Consider the following 25,141-nt stretch of genomic DNA (forward strand, 5'->3'; position numbering starts at 1 on the left):
TGTGGGCCTGAGCTCATTTGCTTGGATAAAAGTGTGTGTATGTGTAAAAAGTTGGAGAACCACTGATTTTGGGGGGGGAGGTGTAATCTCGTCTAATTAGACTTTTGTTATTCTTTTGTTTTTTATAAGTAAGCCCCCAAATCCGTTCGCCTTATGCGGGCAGGAAATGAAGTGAATTAAATGGAACTGCAGTGGTGCTATTGCTAACCGAGGAGTGCAGGATTGGGACCTGCATTTTTATCTCAACAAATACTGGATGTGACGGTATTACAGACTATTAGTTGTGCATGAAATAGTTGCTGCAACTGCAGCTTTGATGGTGGTGTGCGATAGGTCAACCTAAGTCACATAGCATTGTTTCTGCTGCCTGATTGGATGACTTAAACCTCTGTAAACCAGAGGTGGGATATCAAAGTGATTGAAATATGGCCACTCAAATACTTATGCCATCAACCTTCCTGCAATGCATCCTTGCTGAAGGGTTTGTGACACGTTGATTCATGGACATTTCTGAAAACAACTCTTTCCTGTGAGAAACACCCCGCCATGTTAGCTGGTGTTGATCCTGCTGGGAAAGGTTAAATGGGTCCACCTGAGACAATTGAAAGTTATTCAGCCTCCATATAAGGGAGTTGTGATGAGCTTTATGGGGAGCTACCATTTAGGTTGTGGGAATCCTAGCAATTGCTGCTAAACCTGGTGAGTAGGTTTTAGCTGATTTTTGTGTGTTTGGTTTGTTAATAAAGGCAAACCCAGGACAGGGATGAGTTTGCACTTTACATACTGCATGGGTTGTGATTGCAGATCAAGTTGGAAAAGGTACCTGCTTGCACATGGCAAATACTCTCAGAGCAAAGCTGTGAAACGTATCTGAATGAGCGTTCACAAACTCTTTTGGGAATTATTTGTCCAGTTCTAGTCCTTAGACAGGTTCTTCCTCTGTCTTCACTGGCTGAACCAAATTGAGAGCTGCAGCCTTGTCTCATAATATAGATCCTTAAACACTGTCTTTGTGCCAGTTGATTTATGCAAGGATACCATACCAAGCTTCCTCACTAGTGCAGTGGTCAAAGCGTAGGCCAGGGAGGTGGAATATCTGCTTTTTACTCCTAGTTTTCCAACAAAATGTGTGTACTTCAGCAAGTCCCTTAGGCCAAAGTTCTCAGAAGGGTCCAGTTGAGATGTAGGACCTGACTCAAAGTCAGTGTAAGAGGGAGTGCTTGATTTTCACAGCTGCTAAGCAACTGAAGCCACTGAGGGAGAGGTGAGTACTCAGAATGCATGGAAATGAAACCTTAAGAGTCTTGAGTTGGCTGCCAAAATTAATGGATGCTTTTGAAAATGTTGGCCTTAACATGTCTGTGCCTTGGTTTTCCTGTTTCTATATTGGAGACAAAACCAACCTCACAGGAGTATCATGAGGCCTAATTTATCAGTATTTGTAAAATGCTTTGATTTCATTACATGAAAGGAACTAAAGAAGTGCAGTTATAATTTTTTCGATACTGCAATAAAGCTATTCACCGTCTCTGACATGCTGTACCCCAGGTACACCCTTAGGGTATGGTTTGTGTATCGTTTATGTTCACCCTTAGCGTGTAACTGTATTGTTTAATGCAAAGTGTGTTATGTACGGTGTTTTTGGAATGCTCATGACCTACTGGACATTACTGCTATGATAGTAAGCTTCTTGCAATGCGTCGTTATGAAACTCTGCTGTGCAATATCCCCAAATGTGTGTGTCACGTGGCTTGAATAGATCCAGGCAAACACAAAGCAAAGTGAGAGTTCACGCCTTGCATACAGGAACAATAGAGTGGCCTGAGCACATGATAAGGTGACGCTCATTTGACTGAAGTGGAGGAAACCAGGCCCATTGCCGGACATGGCCGATCACCTGACCACAGTGGGTGATGGGGAAACATGTTAAAGGCAGAGGCATTTTTGTCTCCAGAGCTCTCCCTTGGAATCCATCTACAAAGCAACATCACGCAACTGACAGACTGCCCGTGGGGGTTAGCCAGCCTTGTGGTAAGATAACAGCAAAGACTGTAAGGCTACAGAAGTATTAAGTTGAGTTCAGAATGCGATTTATTTCTTCCTGATCAAGCTGACTCATATTATTCTGGTTTATAATCACTTACAATCTTCCTGTACTTAATACATGTATTTGTTTGTTTTATCTAAAGCAGTGCATGTGGTTTGTGTGTATAGAGAGTTCATTTAGAGTGACAGAGCTGCTGCATATCAATTTAATTGATAAATTGACTAACCTATGAGCTTGCAGAGTTCAATGGGAAGCAATAGAGTTGCATCTAGGACTGGGGATATTGACTGGGGGTCATTCTATTACAGAATCCCATAAGTGGCTGGCCAAAAGCACTCACTCACTAAAATAGGAGCCGCTTATCTGCAAGAGGCTATGAGTGAACCGATCCAGGACTGGGTGGTTCACACAGCAAGGCAAGTGCAAGACAGGCTTCAGGAGAGAGGGATTGGGGTGACACAGTGATATACCAGTCCAGATTGCAGAGGGGAATGGTGTACCATAATAGCGAACACACCCTATTCCTAATACAGCCATTCTTCAGCCTCATGTCTACGATGTAACCTCCCTTGGCAATGCATCTGTTATCCTTACTCTTTTACTATACAGTGGGAATGAAAGCTTTTGAGATCTTAGCTCTCAGATATCCCTGCTGACGAGCATGCTGCAGTTGGTGGGCTGTGGTTTTCCTTTTGCTCTAAGACTTGTTACCATCCATGGCTAGTGTAACCCCCTTGAAAATGCCAGGGTCAGGGCAGGCTGCAAAAGGAGAGCAGACTCTCCCAAACCGGTGGCCACCACTGCAGTTAGAGTCACCAACCAGTCACAAGCCATGCTTATGCTTCTCTACACTGGTTATCAAGAAGCTAAAACCAAGAAGTTACACAGTCCCATTTATGGCAATCCAGCCTCTGGCCGCTAATTGGCACTAGGTCTGGTAAAGAGAAAAGTTATTAAAACTCCATTCCCTTTACCAAAATGTTCTCCTGATCCCCAAAAGCTGAGCCACGTTACCAGACCAATGTAAGTTTGGATCATACCCAAAATATCACACTGCCAGCCAATCTTTTAGCAATTAAACTGAAGGTTTATTATAAAGGGAAGAAACAAATAAGAAGAGAGATGTTAAATGGTCAACGCAATCCGATACATACAAATGACTTCCAAGTCCATATGTATCAGATTCTTAGCAGAACTGTGGAGGTTGCAGCCTTGTACAGTCCCTCTGGTGTACATCCAGTACCTGGGTAGGTCTCAGTCCTTTGTTTCACAGCTTCAGTTGTAGATGAGTTGATCCAGAGGTAGGAAGCAGGAATGATGACAAGATGGTGCAGCTGTCTTTTATGTCCTTTTGCCTTGTCCCAAACATGGGACATGGCATGGAAAAGCTGCAGAGTCCCCTGTCCATAGGGCATGTTCTTACATGTCCTGATGACTCATAAGGTGCAGCCCCTGGGTTCCTTCACTGGATTCATTGTACATGTGAGTTCCCTTGATGGGCCATTAAGCCGGCTTAATGCTACTGCCATCCTGTCTGGGGTGTCACCCAGAGACACAGCACAAGTTTGAAATACAAATATACCAGGCATATTTAGAACTTATAATACAAAAGTGATACATATTAACATGCTTATTGATCTTAGCGAATCATGACCTTTCCAGCGGTACCTTGCATGGCATATCCTCTGTGATATTTATTGCAATATTGGTATCAATAATATAAATGGATACTCATGTGCCACCCAGTGTCACACCCTCTATGCAAAACTGATGCAGAAAGGGGTGTCCTTAGACACTGCTGAATGCATCGTCAGCATTCCCCATCCTGGACAACGCATCTGCTACTATATTTTCCTTCCCCTTAATATGGACTATATCAGTTTCATACACCTGGAGAGCTAAGATCCATCAAAGTACCCTAGAGTTGGTTCCCTTAGCCCAATTCAGCTACATTATGGCGAAACATTCCTTTTCAATGGTAGCGTAATTTTGCTCAGTGGGTGTTAGTTTCTTGCTTAAGTACACAATGGGATGTCTTTTCCCACCTTCCATTTCTTGCATTAGCACTGTCACCAACCCAATATTGGAAGCATCTGTGCACAGCAGAAATAGTTTCTCACAATCAGGGCTGGCTAGGATAGGGGCTCTAGATACGGCCTCTTTCATGCTCTGGAAGCTCTTTTCACAGGCCTCCGTCCACATCAACTTGTTCTGGCTTCCCTTTCTTGGTAAGGTCTCTTATTAGAGCAACAATGTTGCTAAACCCCTTTACAAATCTCCTGTAGTAGTTGGCCAGGCCAATAAAGGATTGGACCTGCTTTGTTTTAGGGGCAGGTCTGCTTTTTATGGCTTCCACTCTTGAGGGTTCAGGACGAAACAACCCACTGCCCTCCTTGTGTCCCAAGTAGGACACCTCTGAGGCCCCCATCTTACATTTAGAAACCCTGACAGTTAAATTCACCTCTCTAAGCCTTTGCAACACAATTCCCATCTGGTTTATATGGTCCTGCCAAGAGCCGCTGAAGATGGCCAGATCATCTGTGAACGCCCTTGCAAAAGATTCCAAGCCCTGTAAGACTTAATTTATAAGCCTCATGAATGTGGCTCCTGAATTTCGCAACCCAAATGTCAAGACTTTGAATTCATACAGGCCAGACTCCACTAGGAAAGTGGATTTTTCTCAGGCATCAGCATCTAAGGGAATTTGCCAATACCCTCAAGTTAAATCCAGTGTGCTTATGAACTTCACTCACCCCTCCACAGTGTATCTAGCAGATCCTTTATTCTGGGCTTGGGGTAAGGGTCAAGGTGTGTGATAGCATTCAACTGCCTATAATCCTCGCAAAACCTCATGGCTTTGTCCTTTTTGGGTACCAAAGCAATAGGGGCCACCCATGGGCTTTCAGATCTAGTAAATTATTCCCGTGGCTAACATGCTTTCCACCTCCTCCTGAATCTGCTTTTGCATTTCTCCTTTGGCTCTGGGGTGCCCGGCTAGGAGCTGGGCGGGGACCTGTGGTTTGAATGGAGTGCGTTAGTATGTCCATCAGTCCTGGCTGGTTGGAGAACACCTGCCCGTGGTGCCTTCAATACAGCTAACATTTCATTCCTTTGGGCTGGAGTTAAAAATCCAGTCCCATTTCAATGGATTCCAGCTGCGATTCCTCTCGGCTCTCTGTGATCAGATTGACAAAAGGCACAGACCAATTTTCTTACTGAGCACAGCAAATCATGGTTGCAGCTACCTCCCTCTCCTGGTAGGCCTTCTAATTAATATGCACCATTTGCACATCCCCCCTGCCATGGGGTCTCTTCACATTATATGTAACTTCATGAGTTCTCTCCACTACCTTGAAAGGTCCATTCCATATATCTTGCACCTTGTTCTTTCTCACAGAATTTAGCACAAGCACCAGATCTCCAATTTCAAATGCCCTTTCCTCAGTGTGCCCAGGGGAGCACGAAGGCCACCCCATCACAGTCCATCATCCCAGACCTTCTGAGCTTCCTGACTTCTCTTAAGGTTCTACTGAACCAGATCCATCACGTCCTGCAAGCTCTCTTTAAACTGTGACACATACTCCAGCCCTGGCTGTTTTGTCACCTCTACGTTGCCCTCCTAAGAATCACAAATCAGATCCAGGGGTCCCCTGACCTGCATCCCATAAAGCAGCGCAAAGGGAGCAAACCCTGTAGATTCTTGGGGTACACTCCTGTATGCATACAGTAAATATGGCAACAAGACATCCTGTCATTCTGACGTCTGTCCACGTACATCTTTAGCACAGCCTTCAACGTTCCATTAAACCTTTCTACCAAACCATGGGTTTCTGGATGGTAAGAGGCAGCTTTTAGATGCCTTACTCCACATATCTCCTTAACTGCTTAAATACAATTGACATAAAATTGGCACCACGATCTGACAAGATTTCCTTGGGAAAACTCAGTCTGTTAAAAATAGTAAACAAAACTGTGGCCACTCTCTCTGCCTCAACATTAGATAAAGCTACAGCCTCAGGGTATCTGGTGGCAAAATCCATCAGTACCAGAATATACTTCTTCCTATTCCTGAAAGGTTTAAGGAGTGGTCCCACAATATCCACAGACACTCTGGCAACTGCCTCCCTGATAATGGGTAGAGGCTGTAAGGGTACCTTCTTCGGACTCTTAACACTCTTGCGCTTCTGACTCAAATGACAGCTTCTGCAAAACTCCCTCACTGTGTCACACATGTAAGGCCAATAGAAGTTTTGCTTCAGCCTGTCACAAGTTTTTCTGTGCTCAGATGTCCTGCAAAGGGACCATCATGAGCCAACTTTAACAACTCATTTCTATATTCCTCAGGTACCACAGGCTGCTTGCACTTCCTACCATGAGGCTGCTTTTTCCCTGTAGGAAAAAGATTCTCTGTATAGTAAGCCACCTTGCATGAAAAACATGCCTGTTCCTTCCCCTGCTGGGGTTTGGTTTTGAGCATCAATTCTGGCTCTTTCTAATGAAACGCTCTCTTGTTGGGCCCTAACAGACTCCTTCTGAACTTCACTTAAATTCAGAGCCACTTTAGGCACATCCAACCCAGCCTCAACTGGCACCAGTTGAGAGAAATCCTCAGAAATCAGACAAGATGAGGTATCCATATCAGGGCCATATTTCCTTTGTGATCTGGTTATGACATTGATACTCTTATTCATAAGTACAATATCATTCCCAATTAAAACATCCACTGGGAGGAGCTCTCTCATTCCAATCACCATGTCACTCCTAAAATCTAAGATCTTTGCTAAGGGCACCTTTACCACATACTCAGAAAGTGCTGCCAGGTTCACGCTTTGATCTGGCAAATAATCCTTCCCCTGGACCAATTCGTTTGTAACTAAGGTAATGTCAGAGGTGGAATCTCTCCATCCAGTACACATAATCCCACCGCTTCTGGCACTCTCTATGAACTTCTCATTGCCCCTCCACGTCTCAATCCTAACCTAATTAGTGAGGCTACACTCATCCCTCTCACTGGGGATTACTAAAGTGGTTGCATTAACACCTGCAGTGTTCTTGTATATACACAAGGTGGCAGTGTTAGCATCTATATGGCCAGTCTCTACTTAAAGTAACCTCATTCGAATTGATTGTGGACTGGGACGTTGCTGGTCTTGGGGCGTTTTTGTTCCTATGATTTGGACAATTCGGCTTTATATGGCCAATGAATCCACACAGATGGCATGTAACAGGTTTTCCTTCAAGTTGAGAGTTTATAAATTCTGGGTTTGTATAGGATTTCCTTGCCAGGTTGGGGCTAATCTTATTCTTCAACCCATCCGCCTTCTTAACCTGTGATGAATAGGGGTTGCTTTTCCTTTGAGTCATATGCCTTTCATGGTTCCCATTCTCTGTGAAAGCATCAGCAATTTGTACAGCTTCCAAAAAAATCAGAGTTTTTATCAAGCACTGCTGCCCTGATATGGACAGGAGCTATTTCCAAGAGCTGTTCCCTAGCAAATAAATCAATAACTTTACCATAACTATTACAAGCCTTAATCCACTTTTTCATATACCCAAACAGTTTCTGAGCAGTTTCAACATAGGTAGCATTATCAGATAGCTTAACATTTCTAATTTCAGCCTATAAGACTCAGGAGTAATTTTAAACCTTTGCAATACAGTTTCTTTAAACTTTACATAATTTAATTCCATTTCATTAAATACATTCCTGGCCCTTCCAGTCAATCTGGCAAGGAGAACAGGCATTTTTCTTTCATCAGGAATTTGATGAATGTCACAGAGTCTTTCAAATGTAGACAGAAATTCCTCAACATCTTTATCATCTTTGTAAATGTGACAAATCCTTTCCAAATCTTTGATGGTGAGAGGAGAACTTTCAGGTGGTGACAGACTTTTTTTCTCTTTCAGGACCTGGAGTTGGATTCTGGCTGCTTCCATCTGTCTTTGATGAGCCCTTTGCTCGGCAGCCAGCAGTTCTATCCACCTTTGATGGGCTCTCTCATCCATGTCTCTTGCCATCAGCTATCTTTTGGTTTTCCTGCAATTGAAGACCTGCCATTTTTGGTTCATGTTCAAACTGTTCCTCATTTTTCACTGCTCGCATTCTCACTGCTTCTGCTTCAGCAGCTGCATCTGGGGCAGGTGAGAGTGGAGCCCCTTCTCTCTGGTCATTGTTGTCCATGAGCAAATCTCTCATTCTCTGCTCTGAGATACAACCCCCTTAAGGCTTATTTTTCTTTCTTTACATAATTGTTTCACGCTTATATCCTCATATGATCGCGGATCACTCATTGTGAATAACTTTAACCGTTAACACTCTCGGTATCAAATTTAAAATTTGGAATAGCGTGAGGTTCTGATCCAAAAATCAAATGATCTGGTTCTGTGAATCCTGCTATGACTATGCCAATGTGACCTGTGCGTGCCTACCGTAGCTCACCCGAAAATATCAAGGTCAGGGCAGGCTGCAAAAGGAGAGCAGATTCTCCCCAACTGGAGGCTAATACGCCAATTAGATTCACCAACCAGTCACAAACTGTGCTTCTGATCCCCCACACTGGTTATCAAGAAGCTAAAAACAAGAAGTTACACAGCCCCTTTTATTGTATTTCAGTCTCTGGTGCACAATTAGCAACTGGGTCCAGTAAAGAGATAAGATATTAAAACTCTATTCCCTTTACCAAAAATGTTCTCCTGGTCCTCACAAGCTCAGCCACATTACCAGACCAATGTAAGTTTGGATCTTACCCAAAATACCACACTGCCAGCCAACCCTTTAGTAACTGAACTAAAGGTTTATTATAAAGGAAAGAAATAAATAAGAAGAGAGATGTTAAATGATTAAAGCAATCAGATACATACATGACTTCAAAGTCCATATATATCAGATTCTTAGCGGAACAGTGGAGTTTGCAGGCTTGTACAGTCCCTCTGTTATACATCCAGTGCCTGGATGGGTCTCAGTCCTTTGTTTCACAACTTCAGTTGTGGATGAGTTGATCCAGAGGTAGGAAGCAGGAATGATGACAAGATGGGAATGGTGCAGCTGCTTTTTATGTCCTTTTGCTAAGAGGCTTATCCCAAACGCAGTCACACAGCACATGGCATGGAAAAGCCGCAGAGTCCCCTGTCTGTAGGCATGTTCTTACATGTTCTGATGACTAAGACGTAGCCACTGGGTTCTTTCACTGGATTCATTGTACATGTGAGTTCCCTTGATGGGCCATTAAGTTTAGTGCGACTGCCATCCTGTCTGGGGGTGTCACCCAGAGACACAGCACAAGTTTGAAATACAAATATACCAGACATATTTAGAACTTATAATACAAGAGTGATACAAACAGATAAATGCTAATCAATCATAGCGAATCATGACTTTTTCCAGGGTACTTTGCATGGCATATCCTATATGGTATTTACTGCAATTCTATAATATTGGTACCAGTAATATTATGACTTCACACTTTAGCCATTAGCTTCTGATGTGCCATGATGTCAACGTGATGGTGTGTTCTGGGTTTTTTTTGTTTGGTTGGGGTTTTTTTGGGACCCACCGCTAGGAAGATGTGAACACTTCTCTCCCTTTTTCTGCTGTATTCTCCAAGAATCCAAGCAACTTCAGGACACTGCCGACGGGAGGAAAACGCTGAGGTTTCTTGTGGCTTTTCTCTTAAATTGCCTGTTAAATTGCAAGGTTTGGCAGCCACCGCAGATTCCTACCCCTGAAGAATGAAGGGGCTCAGGTGTAAGGCCCCAAGATCCCTTGAGATTCTGATGGATTTTGTGAATCTGCTAGAGGAACTACGGCCATCCGCACAGAGGCCTGGTCTGTGACGCCTACGTGCTCCCTTTGGCTCTCCTCTGGCTTTTTGTCAGCGGGCAGGGCTTTTCCTGCGGACAGGGATCCCTGCAACCTATTTCAAGGCCCAGGGAGCTTCGCTCCGAAGTGAATGCTGACTCGTGTTGTGGTTGGTAAAATACAGAATGCTGATCCTCTATTCAAAAGGCAAAGCAGCACAAAGACAGCCCCAACAAAATGTAAAAACTTGGTTCTGGGATAATTTACTCTTTTCTGCATAATCCCACAGAAAGTCTTTTTATAGTTAGATTGCCCATCCCTGTTTGAAACATTCCTAAATTCTCTTACTTAGAGGACTTCAGTTACAGGTAGTTCCTCCTTCTGCTTTATACAAAATACTTGGGTTCCTTCTCCTACTATCTGTCTGATTCTAGTCCTTCCTAGATTTTATATACACTGAAACGGACCTATTTTTTGTAACCAGCAATCAATGAAATAGGAGTTCATTAGTGGGGAGGAAAGGGTGTTAACTATCGAAATAGCATTTTTGTAATGAGCTGTCTTTGCAGAACAGCAGTACGGAACGAGACACAGTCGCCCAGCACCATCATGCTATTATTACTCTAAAATCACATCATCGTAATCTGTTATCTTAAGAGCACTACCCTTTTAGCATGTTTGGAGGTGGAAGACTCTCTTACCTTTCTTGGCCTCAATTTATAGGTTCGTAGGACTGGAAGGGACCTTGAGAGGTCTTCTAGTCCAGTCCTCTGTATGCAAGGCAGACTATAGTAAGATTTAAGAGGGATTGGACTAGGGTGACCAGATAGCAAGTGTGAAAAGTCAGGACAGGGAGTGTGTGTGTGTGTTGTGTGTGTGGGTATGGGGGACGGGGGGCGGGGTAATAGGTGCCTATATAAGACAAAGCCCTGAATATCGGGACTGCCTCTATAAATGTGATCACCCTAGATTGGACATTTATGTGGATAACAAGAATAGCTCCTCCCACTACTTATTTCCAGATGGTGAGATTAAAATTATCTTTGTTCTGCTTCATCCTGCTATTCCTAGCTGTATTTCTTGTCCCCCTCTAAATAGTTTTATCTGCCTTCTGAGTTTGCTATTGGAAAATGTTTTCTTTTCTTTTCTTTTCTTTTCTTTTCTTTTCTTTTCTTTTCAGAGGGTTATAAAAGGAGGCACACTCATGGCCATGGAAAGTGCAGACCTAATTTAATTTATGTAACATACATCTGAGCAGCAGCAGTACATGCTTCCCATACCTTGTCCCACTAATATTTTTCATTGGGGGGGCGATCCCTGGGGAGTGAGATGATGATAGTTCAGTCCCCAGGGACATTCAATCTTTGGCCTCTCTACAGAGACTACAAAAGAAGTGACAATTGCTGTGTACACACTTGCCCACTACGAACTGGAATAAGGCCGTCAAACTCATTGCACATAGGCCATCAAAGAGCAACAACTTCAATCGCTGCCAGTGTTTGATTCATACAAGTGACCAAGAGGTGAGAAGCTTCATAGCCCATTATCACCCCCACCCTTCCCCAAGCCATTCACCTGTCCAGAAAACATTTCATAACAAAGAATACCTCTTTGTTGAAAATAGCTCTGGAGAAGCATCTCTACCCCACAATGGGAAGTTGTTCCAAAAAGACAATTATACCCAAGTGGCTAAAAACATGCTGGGATAAATGTAGAGTGTCCTTTATGGATTTATTAGAAGACAAAGTAATATAAAAGATATTCTTATTCCAATGCAAAATCAAAACTCTATATTTAAGGACAGTTCGGGTGAATGATACCAAAGAAGATATTGATTGTATTTATTTATTTTGCATCTAATAACAGGTTTGAAGAGAAGAATAAGGCTACTTTTTTCATACAGGATTAATCTACTTCCAACTGGTGCACTCAGAAAGGAAAAATGAACTCTAGCTGCAAAATTGAACATACAGGAAGAAGTACAAAACAGTCTCAGGAACAAGCTCTATTATACTAACACTTAAACCGATGGAAGCATTTTCAGTGAAGCAACTAGGAGAATATAATGTTTCTGGTAACTGGGAGGAGGTGGAGATGGGATAAGGGGAAACTATTGGCAGAGCAAAGTGAGAGCAAAATTTGGATTCAATAAACGTACTCTATGAACCAGAATGCACCTGTTAAAACCAGGCATTTGGCTACTTCAATTCAAAGTGACCTCAAAGATGAATTTAAAATGAGTGTACTAGCATGGAGAGCAATGAATGACTGGAGATACTCAATATTATACAGAATAATTGGTACAGACCTATTTGGCATTGTATAGACTTGCATTTGGCTTATGTTTTGAAAAGGTTTTGCTGAGCTGATTGTTAGAACAGCGCATTGGTTGGAGGATTTTAAACCAAGGCTCTTTGCTGCTCTGTATGGTCCTTGTCTTATTATTTTCTCAAGAACAACCAAAGCACACATGATACGAGAGATCCCAGGAGACAAAGTGCATTTCTGGCTTTGCTGGCTACACAGCAAACAGCCATGTCATTTGTTGAAATAATCATCCACAATTTGAGGGAGTAAATTCCTTTCAATAGCCTGAAACTGTTTCCATCAATGAAGAACAGCATGCAAATTTTGTACTGAAACAAGGTCAAGCATTCTGCTTGCCAATACACACTTGCACTTATTATGAATGTAGTAAGACAGGCATTGTTAGGTTCCCCCTTGCTTTAGTAAACCATTACCATACCAAGCAGTTCAGTAAGCACATTAACTACTATTGTGTGAGGGAATCATGGTACCTAATGCACAGTCACTTATAAACATTGGTTTAGGGTGCCTTAAAAAGCTTTTAACTAGATATGTGGCAGCAAGTTCCATGACTGAACTGTAAACACTAGATACCTCTGCGTGGCTGTTTTGAAAGAGCAACTCTAGCTAAAGGATAACGTATACAAGAATAGTAGGATGATGTATGAAATACCTGAATTAGCAAGGTGGAGTTACATCAAATTAGCTTTGTACATGCTAGAAGTTGCATCCCTGTAGCTCCACTGGTGATGATAAAACCTTGCACTTGTTCTCTCTGCCCAGAGTTCTTTACAGATATTAATTCTTACAACATCCTTGTGCTAAATACGAAAATCATTACAATATATCATCAATATTATCTCTGCAATGGGTATTAACACTGTTATAACAGAGGGGGAAACTGAGGCACAAGGTGGGGCAAGGGCTGGATTGTGCCATGAAAGCACAGGCTTGCATTGAAGCTGGTGTGGAACCATCCCTCCTCTTGGGGAATGGCAGGAAGCATTGCACCTCAGGAGAGCACAGAGGGTGGGGGAACTCCTTGTTCTCTATTCTCCCTTTGTGCACCCATGCAAGGGTAATCCAGCCGCTGACCTTAAGTGTCTTGCCCAGCATCATGCCCGAAGTCAGTGTCCAAACCAAGGTAAATACTCACGAGTCCTGACTCTTGGTTCTCTGCTCTAATCACTGAACAATAGACCCCCCCTATGGTTGATCAGTAAACATGGGACCCCCAGGTATGACAGCAGCCTTGGAAGGAGGCTGCACTATACCACTCTTCAGCACCCCAAAAGCCTGGCACAGAATGGAGGTTCAGTCACAGAAGGTTGCTACTCCATTTCAGATTTCTACTAAGATGTAGGGCTATTACTGTTATGACCAAACACTTACACAGCAACATCACCAGCTGCTTTACAAACAGAGACAAAAGACACTTCCCCTGCCCTCAAGAGCTGACAACCCAAACGAGATGAGAGGCGACCAAACAAAGCGCCGAATAATAGCTCAGCAGAAGTTGAGCGAGGGGAATATTAATGACGAGAGGGAGGGACACTGCTTGAAGTTTTGAAGGTGCGTAAAGGTTATGATTCCCTCCCCCCCATTTTTTTAGGCTTTATCCAATTCTGGTTAAAACAGACATTTGAACTAATGCAACGGCAATTTAAAGAAAGAGACCTTAAGTCATTGTGGATTATTCTCTGAAAACATAGACAAGGTGCAGTGGTAGTCAAAAAAAGCTAATGGAATGTGGGGCACTGTTAGGAAACGGTTATAATAAAACATAAAATATCATAATGCCGCTATATAAATCCATGGTACGCCCAGACCTTCAATACTGCATGCAGTTCTGGTCCCCTCATCTCAAAAACAATATATTCGAATTGGAGGAAGTACAGAGAAGGACAACAAAAATGATCAGGGGTATGGAACAGCTTCCATAGGAGGAGAGATTAAAAAGACTGGGACTGTTCAGTTTAGAAAAGAGATGTCTAAGGGGGATATGACAGAGGTCTATAAAATCATGAATGGTGTGGAGGAAGTGAATAGGGAAGTGTTATTTACCCCTTCACATAACACAAGAACTAAGGGTCATTTGACGAGTTTAATAGGCAGCAGCTTTAAAAGAAACCAAAGGAAGTAGTACTTCATGTAACGCACAGTTAACCTTTGGAACTTGTCACCATGGGATGTTGTGAAGACCAGAACTATAACTGGGTTAAAAAAAGAATTAGCTAGTCAAGATGGTCAAGGACACAGCCCTATGCTCAGAGTGTCCCATACCACTGACTGCTGGCCCATTGACAGCTATTTCAGGCCCCAGGGCAGAACAGTCAATGGCTCCCCTAGAAAGGGATGGCGGAGGTCCAAGTGGGCAGAGCCCGGCCAATCCATGGATATCTGCTTTATATCCACAGATGTAGATGTGGATATCCACGGATCATTTTTTAGCAGAGGGTGGATTGGATGGGGATCTTAAAGGTGTGGCAGCAGCTCTCTGCAGCGCATAGCTTTTGAGACTGCTTCCCCGCCTTTGAGATCTGGGGGTGGGAGCCAGCCGCCGATCAGCTGTTCCATTGGATTCCCAGATTGGCTGCGGGCAGGGGAGCCCCCACGGAACAGCTGATTGGTGGCGGGCAGGGAAGCCTTGCAGAATAGCTCTCGGGAGGGGGTTGGAGGGTTCCCCTGCAGGCTGCCAATCAATCAGCTGTTCTGTGCGGCTTCCCTTAACGCCGATCAGCTGTTGGGCAGCTGCCTGGAGGGGCTGTCCCCGATCAGCAAAGAAGGCTGCAGCAAGGATGGCCTCCACAGCTGATTGGGGGCCCCAGAGCTGCAGGTGCATGTGGGTACAGATGACTACACTGCAGATGGCGGTTGGAGATAAGCTGATTGGGGTGGATGGGGATTGGATGCGAATCCACATTCGTGTATCCATGCAGGGCTCTACGAGTGGGCTTCTGCCAGAAGTTCTTACTTATTTATAAGTGCCATGCAGTTTCTTGGGTGGCTGAGGAGGCCATATCTGCTACTCAGCTTCCCGGGTCCTTTGGACTCCCCAGGGAGATTACTGATGAACTTACAAATGTATATATTTTTTGTTACATAATTTCATGCAGAAACAAAACAATGTTAAACTTTAGAGCCTACAAGTCCACTCAGTCTTACTTCTTGTTCAGCCAATCTCTAAGACAAACAAGTTTGTTTACATTTACGGGAGATAATGTTGCTTGCTTCTTATTTACAATGTCACCTGAAAGTGAGAACAAACGTTTCCATGGCACTTTTGTAGCTGGCACTGCAAGGTATTTATGTGCCAGATATGCAAAACATTCATATGCCCCTTAATTCTACCTTTGTAAGTTGCACTTTTACGATAAAGAAATTGCACTATAATACATATGAGGTGAATTGAAAAATTATTTTTGTTTATATTTTTTACAGTGCAAATATCTTTAATAAAAAATAATATAAAGTGAGCACTGTACATTTTGTATTCCGTGTTGTAACTGAAATCAATATATTTGAAAATGTAGAAAACATCCAAAAATATTTAAATAAATGATATTCTATTATAGTTTAACTGTGCAATTAAAACCGCAATTTTTTTAAGTCTTGCAATTAATCATGATTCATTTTTGTAATCGTTTAACAGCTCCAGTAATAAACCATAAATCTACTGTCTCTGTTCAGTCCATGATTTTCAGTGTCTAGCAAAGTTATCAATTTAAGCTCACAGGCTCATCTTTTGAAGGTGTTGTGTAGGTTTCCCTTGAGGATGAGGACTGAGAGGTCAGATATGGAGTGATCATTTTGTGAAGTGTTCCCTCACATGTGATATGGAGTTTTTGTCTTTTATCATTTTTTGTATGAGGTTATTCGAGAGCGTAGTGATATTGTCTGGTTTCACCCACATAATTGTTATTGGGACATTTAGTGTACTGGATGAGGTACACCACGTTGTGATAGGCATGTGTGGGGCCCATGGATCTGGAAAGGTGTCTTGTGGGGGGTGTTGATCATGGTAGCAGTGGAGATATGTCTACAGGTTTTGCAGCTGTTATTCTGGCAGGGTCTGGTGTTAATTTGGGTTGGTGTGTCCTGATCTGTGGGGAACTTACTTCTGATGATGAGCTTGGAGAGGCTGTGGGAGAGAGGGGGCGTTCAGGAAAGATTTCTTTCAGGATGTGATCCCCATCAAGTATGGGTTGTTGTTGTTCTTGTTGATTCCCCTACGGATTCCAGGGTGGAGTGGAAGGTGTTAACTAGAGGTGTATAGTTGGAGGTGGTTTCATTTCTGTATTGAAGTGGTTCTCTTGGGGTATTTGGGTTGCCCACTCCATGATGGGATCTATTTCTCTGGTGGAGTGTCCTTGTTGGGTGAAGGCACTTTTAAATGTGTTAAGGTATGTATCTCACACTTTCTCCTCAGAGCATATTCTGTGGTACAGGTATCTGAGTGCCTGGCTGTAGATAACAGATTTCATGGTGTGTTTGGGGTCATTACTGAACTGTGAAGGCAGGTGTGGTGATCAGTGTGTTTCTTGTATATAATTGTCTGTAGGGCTCCATTGTTGAAGCTGATCATGGTGTCCAGGAAGCAGATGCTAATATGGGAGCATTCTAGAATTTAATGCAGTGGTCCCCAATCTTTTGGGGGTCACGCGCCCCTTTACCTGGTCTGTACCCTCCTGGGAGCCGCAATCGGGAGCCTGGGCCGAGAGTGGGGCCAGAGCTGTGGCTGAGGTGTGGGCCGGAGCTGCATCTGCGGGATCCGGAGCCTGAGCTGTGAACTGGACTGGGGCCCGGGCTGCAGCCAGGAATGGGGTCTGGGCTCAGGCTGCAGCCAGGAGTGGGGCCTGAGGCGCGGGGCACAGGTCACAGGCAGGAGCTGGGCCCCAGTGGGGGTTGCGGGCAGAAGTGGGGCCCTGGCTGTAGGCTGCAGGCAGGAGTGGGGTCTGGGGCCAGGAGCTGCAGCCCTGGGGCCAGGAACAGGGCCAGTGGCTGGGGCTGCAGCTGCGGGCAGGGCCAGAGCAGAAAGGGGGCAGAGCAGGGCTGAGTGACACTTCCTCCCTGCCCCCTCCATGGGGGCTGGCCCAGGTCCTACCACGCCTCCACTGAAGGTTCTCCTTGCACCCCTAGGAGGGCATGCCCACAGTTTGGGGATCTTAATGGATGGGTGAAGTTGCTGAAGTTGTGGTGGAAATCTATGAGGGAGTTTAGGTCATCTGTCCAGAGGATAAAAATATTATCAATGCATCTCAGGTATATCACTGGTTTTGTTTTACATTTGTCCAGAAATTCTTCTTCAAGGTGGCCCCTGAAGAGGTTTGGCATACTGGGGAGCCATCCTAGTATCCATGACTGTTCCCATGGACTTAACAGAGACTCTGGATTTATGACTTATTACAACAATATATAACCCACTAATAAATATCCTCCAAGCGTTCTCTCCATCCTCCATGTCTGTAGAGTTGTTGACAGGCCACTTCACTGTGAACAGTCCTTTGAAATATGTGTTAATGTCATATGCTAAACAACCTGGTCCACCTTGTATTTAGCTGTGACACTCTTGAGAGTACATTTTCCAGACCTGAAGAAGAGCTCTGTGTAAGCTTGAAAACTTGTCTTTCTCAACTAACAGAAGTTGGCACAATCAAAGATATTACCTCACCCAGCTTGTCTCTCTAAGGTCCTGGCACCAACACGGCTGTAATAACAATGCAAAACATTAATGGAATATGTTCTCTGTGACTTACAATAATATCTGTAAGGATAGTGGCCATGTAGACTAGAAAGCAAAAATAAAACCCAACACAGAAATGCCAGATTTTGCCAAATGTTCCAGCTGATTTCAGTTGTCTCTGGCACTAAAAAAGAACAAACTATTTAATCTATTTTATGTGTCTTGAAAGCATCCAGTGCTGTGCATAATTAATCTATGATCTGAAGAAGAACTCTGGGTAGCTTCAAAGCTTGTCCTTTCACCAACAGAAGTTGGTCCAATAACAGATATTACCTCAACCACTTTGTCTCTCTAGCCCATGTAAATTCATGTTATTATGGTTATCCTCTTCCTCTCTCCAGTCCTTCAGAGTCATCTTTTTTTCCCCTTAGGCTCTACTTCTGCCATGCACATGGGTCAATGGGGCTGCATGCAGGCTCAGCTGTGCACCTCTGTGCAGCCTGTTGCAGGCTCAAGGCCTCAGATTGCAAGCTGTCTAAAGGCAGAATCTTTCACTCTGTGTTTGTAAAGCACCGAGCACAGTGATTCCCCTGTCCTGTCCTTGGGTTCTATTGTACTACGTCATAATTGTAGGGGCTTTATCATGCTGAGATACCCAGAAGATACTGCCAGGATTATATCATGGCTATTAACCAGTCAGAATACTTAGATTGACCTGGCTTGAATAAAATAGTCTGATCATATTACTCAATATTGAAATTAGGGAGGGGAGCATGCAGAAGACTTTGGCAGCTGGGAGACCTAGAAGGGAGACAAAAGGGTGACCTTCCTTCTATACCAAATGACACCCAACATAACCTCTCCCTGTTTTTAAATACAGAATATGGAACACAAAAGCATCTGTGGTGGACAACTGCATCTGCCCACTGAATTAATCCAAGCTTTGGAAATATGCATACAACAAAGAAGAGAAAGCACCAGCTCCTGGGGAGACTGGTTTAGTTAATTTAACACGATAATCTAAACCCCAGGGTTGAACTGCCTGTTTCCCGGGATCAAAGATTTCTTTGCCCTTCATTTTTCGAAGATGGACAGTTGATGTTCATACAACTTAATATTGAGGAACAGGGCTGTCTAATATGCGCAGGCATTAGGAATATTATGGTACTTTTCCTAACATTAGGGGTTTAGGTTGTGCCTTATCCAGAATTGCCCTCCATTTTTCAGATGCTCTGTGCCAATTGTTTACTTTTGCCTGGGAATGCTTCTTTGAGATTGCCCAATCTGGCAGAAACTTCCATTTAGTGTAGTTTTGATATACTGTATCAAAATGTCACAGCACTGCAGTGTGAAAGTGACTGCTGGAGAACTATCAATATCCCAAACCATTGCCTGAATTAGCTGGGATCATTGCAGCAAAATCAGATGCTCCTGGAAATACCAGGATTGGGTCGGGGATGGGTGACGTGACTCCTAGCGTGCAGGGCCTAGGTCACTGGTTCCCAAACTTTTCTCTGCCATGGCACACCGTTAGACCTTTCATTATTTTGAGGCGCACCATCATATAGTCTCCCCATGAACGCAGGAATATTTAGGAGCCAATTTGGAATTCTTCCAGTCGTTTTTCAAAAAACGCCGTGGCACAGCTGCTCTGGCCTGCCGGCGCACCGGGGTGCTGCGGCGCACCCGATGGGAAACACCCGCCTAGGGGGTGATCTGCTGGGTGGCCCTGCTGCATGAAGTGATGCTAATCAGGCCTTCCCCAGGGCCACCCCAGCTGGGCGGTGCAGACTGAGTCCAGCTGCAGAGGCTCTGTGTGGCTCCCTTTGCACAGAGCCCCACCCTACAGCTGAGCTTGCTGGAACACTGTCACAGACCTGTCCCTTTGCCCATCTCTGCGTCCCTCCCTTTTTGCCCCCCCCCCGCCTATTGCCTCTTCCCCACCTCCCCCTGTCCCTTCCCCCTGCAAGAGAGAAGACTAGCTGCTCACACACTCAGTGCACATATACAGACGGAGGCGGGGCTACAAGCGATTGACAGCCTTTCAGCCAATGGCTGCTGGAGAGTTCATAGCCGAGGCCCACTCAACGGCGGTGGCTGAGACTAGGGGGCGAGTCCTTTTTCGCACCTCCCTGAGAAGGCGGGTAAGAGGCAAGCGGCCGCCATCTTGTGTGTGGCATGGGGGGAAGGTCTCTCATCCCAACTCCCTCCGGCTTACAGAACAGCCAAGTCTTTATCCTTTGCTGGCTGACTGGCTAAAAGCAGCCATTCACGCGATGGTGGGAATGGGGGAGGGAAAGGGGGTCTCAAATGCGGGCGGGGCCGGGCAAGCGCCTCATTCAAGATGGCGGATGACCCATACCTCTCTCAAGATGGCGTCGGCAGGCGTGTGCGGGTGACGTCATCCCTCGTCTGGGCATGGGCAGGTGGTGGAGGGAGGGCTCATGATAGTGGGGGGGGGGAAGAGAGAGGTTGCCATGGTAGCGCTTACCTGGTTTGGGCGGGGGGGTTCTGAATTCTATGTGCCGCTTTTTCTATGGGCTTTTTTTTTTTTTATGGTTTCGACGGGGCCCCGCCCCACGTGACTGACCGCACACCCCCCCCCTTCCCCCGCCCCGGCGGCTGACACCCCAGCCAATGGGGAGGCAGGAGAGGACGGAGGCGGTGCGCGCGAGGGGGGGGGCTTAGGAGGCGGGGCGGCCGCGGCTGTGGTGGCGCCGCGCGGACAGCAGCAGGGCTGCGCGCCTCTCTCAGTCCTTCCCAGCTCTCCCGCCCGCCAGCCCGCCCGGCGCTGAGCTCGGTGCGCCCGCGGGGAGCGCCGCCGCCGCCGCCATGGCCGAGGACCCCAGCTCCCTGCCCTGGTCCATCAACAGGGATGACTACGAGCTGCAGGAGGTGATCGGTGAGTGGGGCGCGCGGGGAGCCCGCTGGGGGAGCTGGGCACGGGCCTGGGCTTGGGCTGCCCTCCCGCTGCGGCGGCGGTGGTGGTGACTACGTCAGCCCGGGAGACGGCTGGGGCGGGTCTGACCCGGACCGGACCGGGGGGGCTGGGAGCCAGGGGGGGACGAGGCTGCGCTAGACCCGGGCCGAGGGGCTAGTGGGCGGGTCTGCGCCAGATCGGCTCTGGCTCCTGCGGGAAGGGTCCGGGGTGGGTGTGTGTGTGTGTCTATGCCTGCCCGGGTGTGTGTGTCTATGCCTGCCGGGGGTGGGTGCGCCTCCCCCCGCTCTGGAGACGGGCCGGGCGGGAGGTGTGTGTCTGCCCCAGCCCCGCACACACGGGCTGGCCGCTGGCCCTGTTCCTGCTCCGGGGGCGTAGGGCCGGGCGTGTCTCGCTCGGATCCGGATTCTGGATCTGGGGGAGTGATTCCTGCTGGGGGCTGGGGCGGTGCTTCCTGCTGAGGGTCTTTGTGAGCGACCAGGAAACGGGCGGCTGTCTCGGGGTCTGCTCGGGCTCTGCAGGGAGCTGTCTCTCTGCTCCTGGGGCGTGGGCGATTCTCAGCTTTCGGGGGGCGGGTCCGGCAGCTCCGTGCCGTGTGTTTCTGCTCCTGTGGTGCAGGGATTTCAGGAGTGGGGGGTGTGTCTCTGGCAGACGTGTGTGGCTGTTTCTATTCCTGTAATGTAGGGATTTCAGCAGCGGGGGGATGTCTCTGTTATAACTGGAAACTGGAAGGGATTATACTTTTACACTAGTGTCTCTGTTCTTGCATCTCAAAATTAATCGGTATATGTGTGTTCCTGGGAGTGTCTCTAGGAGACTCAGTATTTTTTCTCCTGAGAGGTGTGTGTTGTAGCCTGTGGTCTAATATCTCTTTTCCTTCTGTCGGGGTTCATGGGTTTCAAATTCTCTGGCTTCTCATTTGGAAAAGGGAGTGTTTATATTTCCTGATTATTATTTTTATTTTTTTTTTGGATGTCTCTGTTTTGGGGTTGGAGGTATCAGTTGTGGGCGGTTGCCTGCCCACTTTGGGTGTCATGCTGTCTGTGCGTGGTCTGTCTTGGCTGCTGGGAAGGATGAGGCAGTAAGATGTTTGTTTTAGGGATTAGGTAAATAATGAAGGGCAGTTCCTCCTCCTTGGACTCTGGAATATACCGTTTCCTTTATAGAGCAGCTGCTCCAAGCTGTATTCAGTCAGAAGGGAGAGTCCATCCATGTAGTGATTATTAATTTCAAGGCACTGTATATTGGTCTGTTAAGGGGGGGGGGATTTTGCTTTTAAGCATCTTTATTTGAAATCTCTCTCATTCATTCTCCCTTCAGTTTGAGGCAGCAGCCCTTGCTCTTCTGAATGACTTAATCTTGATTTAAACCTCATTGTGGTAGATCTCTCTGTACTGATTCACTCAATCTTTCTTATTTAGCCACTCTGTCAGTAGTATGGTGGTGTGACGTTATATTGCTGCAAACTGAGTATCTAACAGATTACGTATTGGGTGCCACAGGTGAATGTAAGGTCCGTGTCTCATGTCCCATTTCACCAGAGAGGCAGAGAATGAAGTGGGAGTGGGTGGAGAGGTAGGTGGGGTTGTTAGTCAAAGTCTTAGAAGAGAAGTTAATTTTTAGTTTATTCTGTATAAAAGCTTGTATCTTTTGAAGTTTATAAATGAGGACAATTCTGTTATGCTTAGGCCTTGCATCTCTGTAACACAGAGACCTGCTTCCTGTCCCTAGGTTGGGAGAGTTTGGGAAAATTATGGTTACAGAGAGTAAATTCTTGGCATTGTTTTAAAAGTAGGCAGGATCTAAAGCGGTGTGTGTGTGTGTGTGTGTGTGTGTGTGTGAGAGAGAGAATTTGTGTGTGTAAGTGTGTAATCCTTCTGGAAGTACTGGAAATCCCCATAGCTGGTCCATCAGATCAGGTTCCATTTTCTTCCTTTAGCCTATTGGGATCAGTGGTGTTGAGGAAGAGGGAGAGTCTGGTGCCTAGAGGCTGGGGAAACTAAATTGTGAGAATTAGCACTTATTAAACCCTTCCCAGGAACACATGCCCTTGGGAGGCTGGTGTCAAAAATTGGGCTTGTCCTGTGAAGAAGCAAAAGCTGGAAAAAGCTGCCACTAGGTTCCAGTATCTCCCAATCTGGGGAGGAATTGCAGCTATTCATAAGAGGTGCTTTGCTTGTGGGAGTCCAGTAAGAGGTGCCCCTGCACAAGCCCAAATACTTGTGTGGATTTTTTTTCCTTTATAAAGTTCTGCTCTTATTTACAATTTTAGATGTTAGTCTGTGCTGGGGGGAAAGGAAATTCACACATGGCTGAGGGAGACATTTAAACTCCCAACAGCTGCTTTCAAGGGAGCTGCCGAACAACTGTGTGAAGAGTGTCTAACAAGTACTAGGAGGACATAGATAGGTTGTGGGCTTTTTCATTCCTTTTTCTTCTCCCCTCCCCCCCACAATCTCTATGCTGAGTTTCTGGATGCCAACTGCTCCCTGAAAGACTGCGTCAGGATTCTGGACTATATTGCATACTTTTGTGGAACATACTGAAATGTGTTTATATATGGTTTTATTGCTCTGCTCTTTTCTTACCCCTTCTAAATGTAGGAGTGTCTGCAAATGTCCAGGATGCATATGTGATTTAAGTCTTATAGCATGTACATAATTTGAGGGACAAAATGTCTCAGGGTTGGCTAAGCAATTGAACTTTTCCCCTCCTTTTTCCCCACATACCCTCTAACTCTCGTCAGGGGCTTACTGGGTTCTCATGACTCCAGATTTATAAGCTTAAAATTTGTGGTCATGGTCAAAGAGGGGATCCAGCATGGAAAGTGCTAAGCCTTGAAGTAATGCTTTTAAGGTACTTTACTTTATTGGTGATGACAAATGTGGTTCTCTAGGTTTTCAACCTAGCACTCAGTATGTAACATACTCAGCTGTTTTTGATGCTCAACTAAAGGAAATCAATTTTTCACCCTCTTCTCTGATCCCATATTTCCTCTCACTAATTCTCTGCCTGTAAATATCTATGCAGGAATCTCATATTGCTCCAGTGGTCAATGTAGCATCTTAGTCAACAGTTAAGAGACAATACACTCATAAGGGAACTTATTTTCTGAATCTGGAAGAATCACCCTATAGTTTTTCTATCTAGGATTAAAAACCTGTTTCTCAGCAGTGGATGTGATTCATTCAAAAAGGTATATATTATTGCCTATATTCATTACACTGCGTAAATATAGACTCCTTTTATGTAATATTGCAAATTATCTTGCTCAGGATCAAAACTTGACATTAATTTAAAACAAACAAACAAAATTTACTGCAAACTGAAATGGATACATTTGTTGGGTGTGCCTGTTGTAAATAGGAATCTTTCCTGGGTCAGTATCAACTGCTGTGGAATCTGGCTTCATTTTAAAAAGTAGTCTCTTTCCCTTATGATTGTAACGATAACTGTCCAAATGTGGGTTACATGTAAATAATGCAATGCTGTTTTCTGAAGTCTGCAGAAAGATAGCCCTGTTGCCGGCTGCTGCTGCTTCCCCATCTGCTAGAGTGAAGACCAACTAGAGTTCTGTGGGTTCTCACAATTGCTATTGGGAGCCCCTGGATAACAATGAAATTGAGTATACTCAGATCTCTCACATTCATACTGCCGCATTTTCAGAAAGCTCTGGAGCAGTATGGAAGCAAGCTGTTAACTGAGGAGGATAACCTAAAACCAGAGGCAGGGCAGAGGTAAACTAGCAGATAATACCCTCTCTTCTCCCTTTTAACCCCTGTGCCCCCAAACTGCTGCCTTCACAGCAGTCAGAAGGCTCTGGGGTAGAAGGGGGACAAACAAAGAGTGAATGTGCATGTTCCTTCTCCCTTCCAGAAGTGAAGTCTAAAATTTAACACACATTAAGATTTTTCCCCTTTCCTAGCAGCTGGGTATGTGGATAGCTGTTTTACTTGGGCATTGCCCCTGAACAGTAGAGTTTTTTGTAGCTTAATTCAGTGGCATTTAGGTGTGTAGTATATTTTCAAGTGGATCTGGGGGAATGTGGGTGGGTGGGAGAGGTTGATTACTATTCTGTTGCCACCCACAAAAGCATCTCAGAAAACATAGTCTAGTTCTCTGAATTTTAATGAAATAGTACTCATAAATATCCACTTCCTGTAATAGCAGTTAGAATGCTTTTATGTAAAGGGAGTAGGAAAGGGAATGGGAGAAATTTATCCAGTAATAAGCTATATAGAATCTGTTTGTTTGGGAACTAGAAATGATGATTTACCTGTGTGTCTTGTATGGTAACTGTTGCTGAATTATAACTACAGTCAATTGCATATGGCTAAATAATTTAAACAAATTTTTTCCTTTGTTACT

General features: G+C 45.1%; 1 protein-coding gene and 1 long non-coding RNA gene across 3 annotated transcripts in view; both read left to right on the plus strand.

Moving 5' to 3' along the window:
• The first annotated feature begins 650 nt into the window (after positions 1–650).
• On the plus strand, positions 651–13,333 carry LOC137165099 (uncharacterized). The gene is made up of 3 exons (XR_010923286.1): positions 651–699; positions 11,225–11,368; positions 11,712–13,333. It is a non-coding gene; the product is annotated as an uncharacterized lncRNA (long non-coding RNA).
• A 7,225-nt stretch (positions 13,334–20,558) lies between these two features.
• The window catches only part of OXSR1 (oxidative stress responsive kinase 1), a 115,302-nt gene continuing 110,719 nt past the window's right edge, over positions 20,559–25,141 (plus strand). Inside the window, exon 1 of one of the 2 annotated variants that reach the window (XM_067566182.1) lies at positions 20,559–20,737. In XM_067566182.1, coding sequence (XP_067422283.1) covers positions 20,668–20,737 — 70 coding nt within the window. In that variant the 5' untranslated portion in view covers positions 20,559–20,667. The remainder of the gene's footprint in view (positions 20,738–25,141) is intronic. The other variant, XM_067566184.1, reaches the window with a different exon arrangement.

This window comes from Emydura macquarii, unplaced genomic scaffold, assembly GCF_026122565.2.
Source record: "Emydura macquarii macquarii isolate MOO-44397 ecotype Brisbane River unplaced genomic scaffold, CSIRO-AGI_Emac_v2 contig_2742, whole genome shotgun sequence".
NCBI lineage: Eukaryota > Metazoa > Chordata > Testudines > Chelidae > Emydura > Emydura macquarii.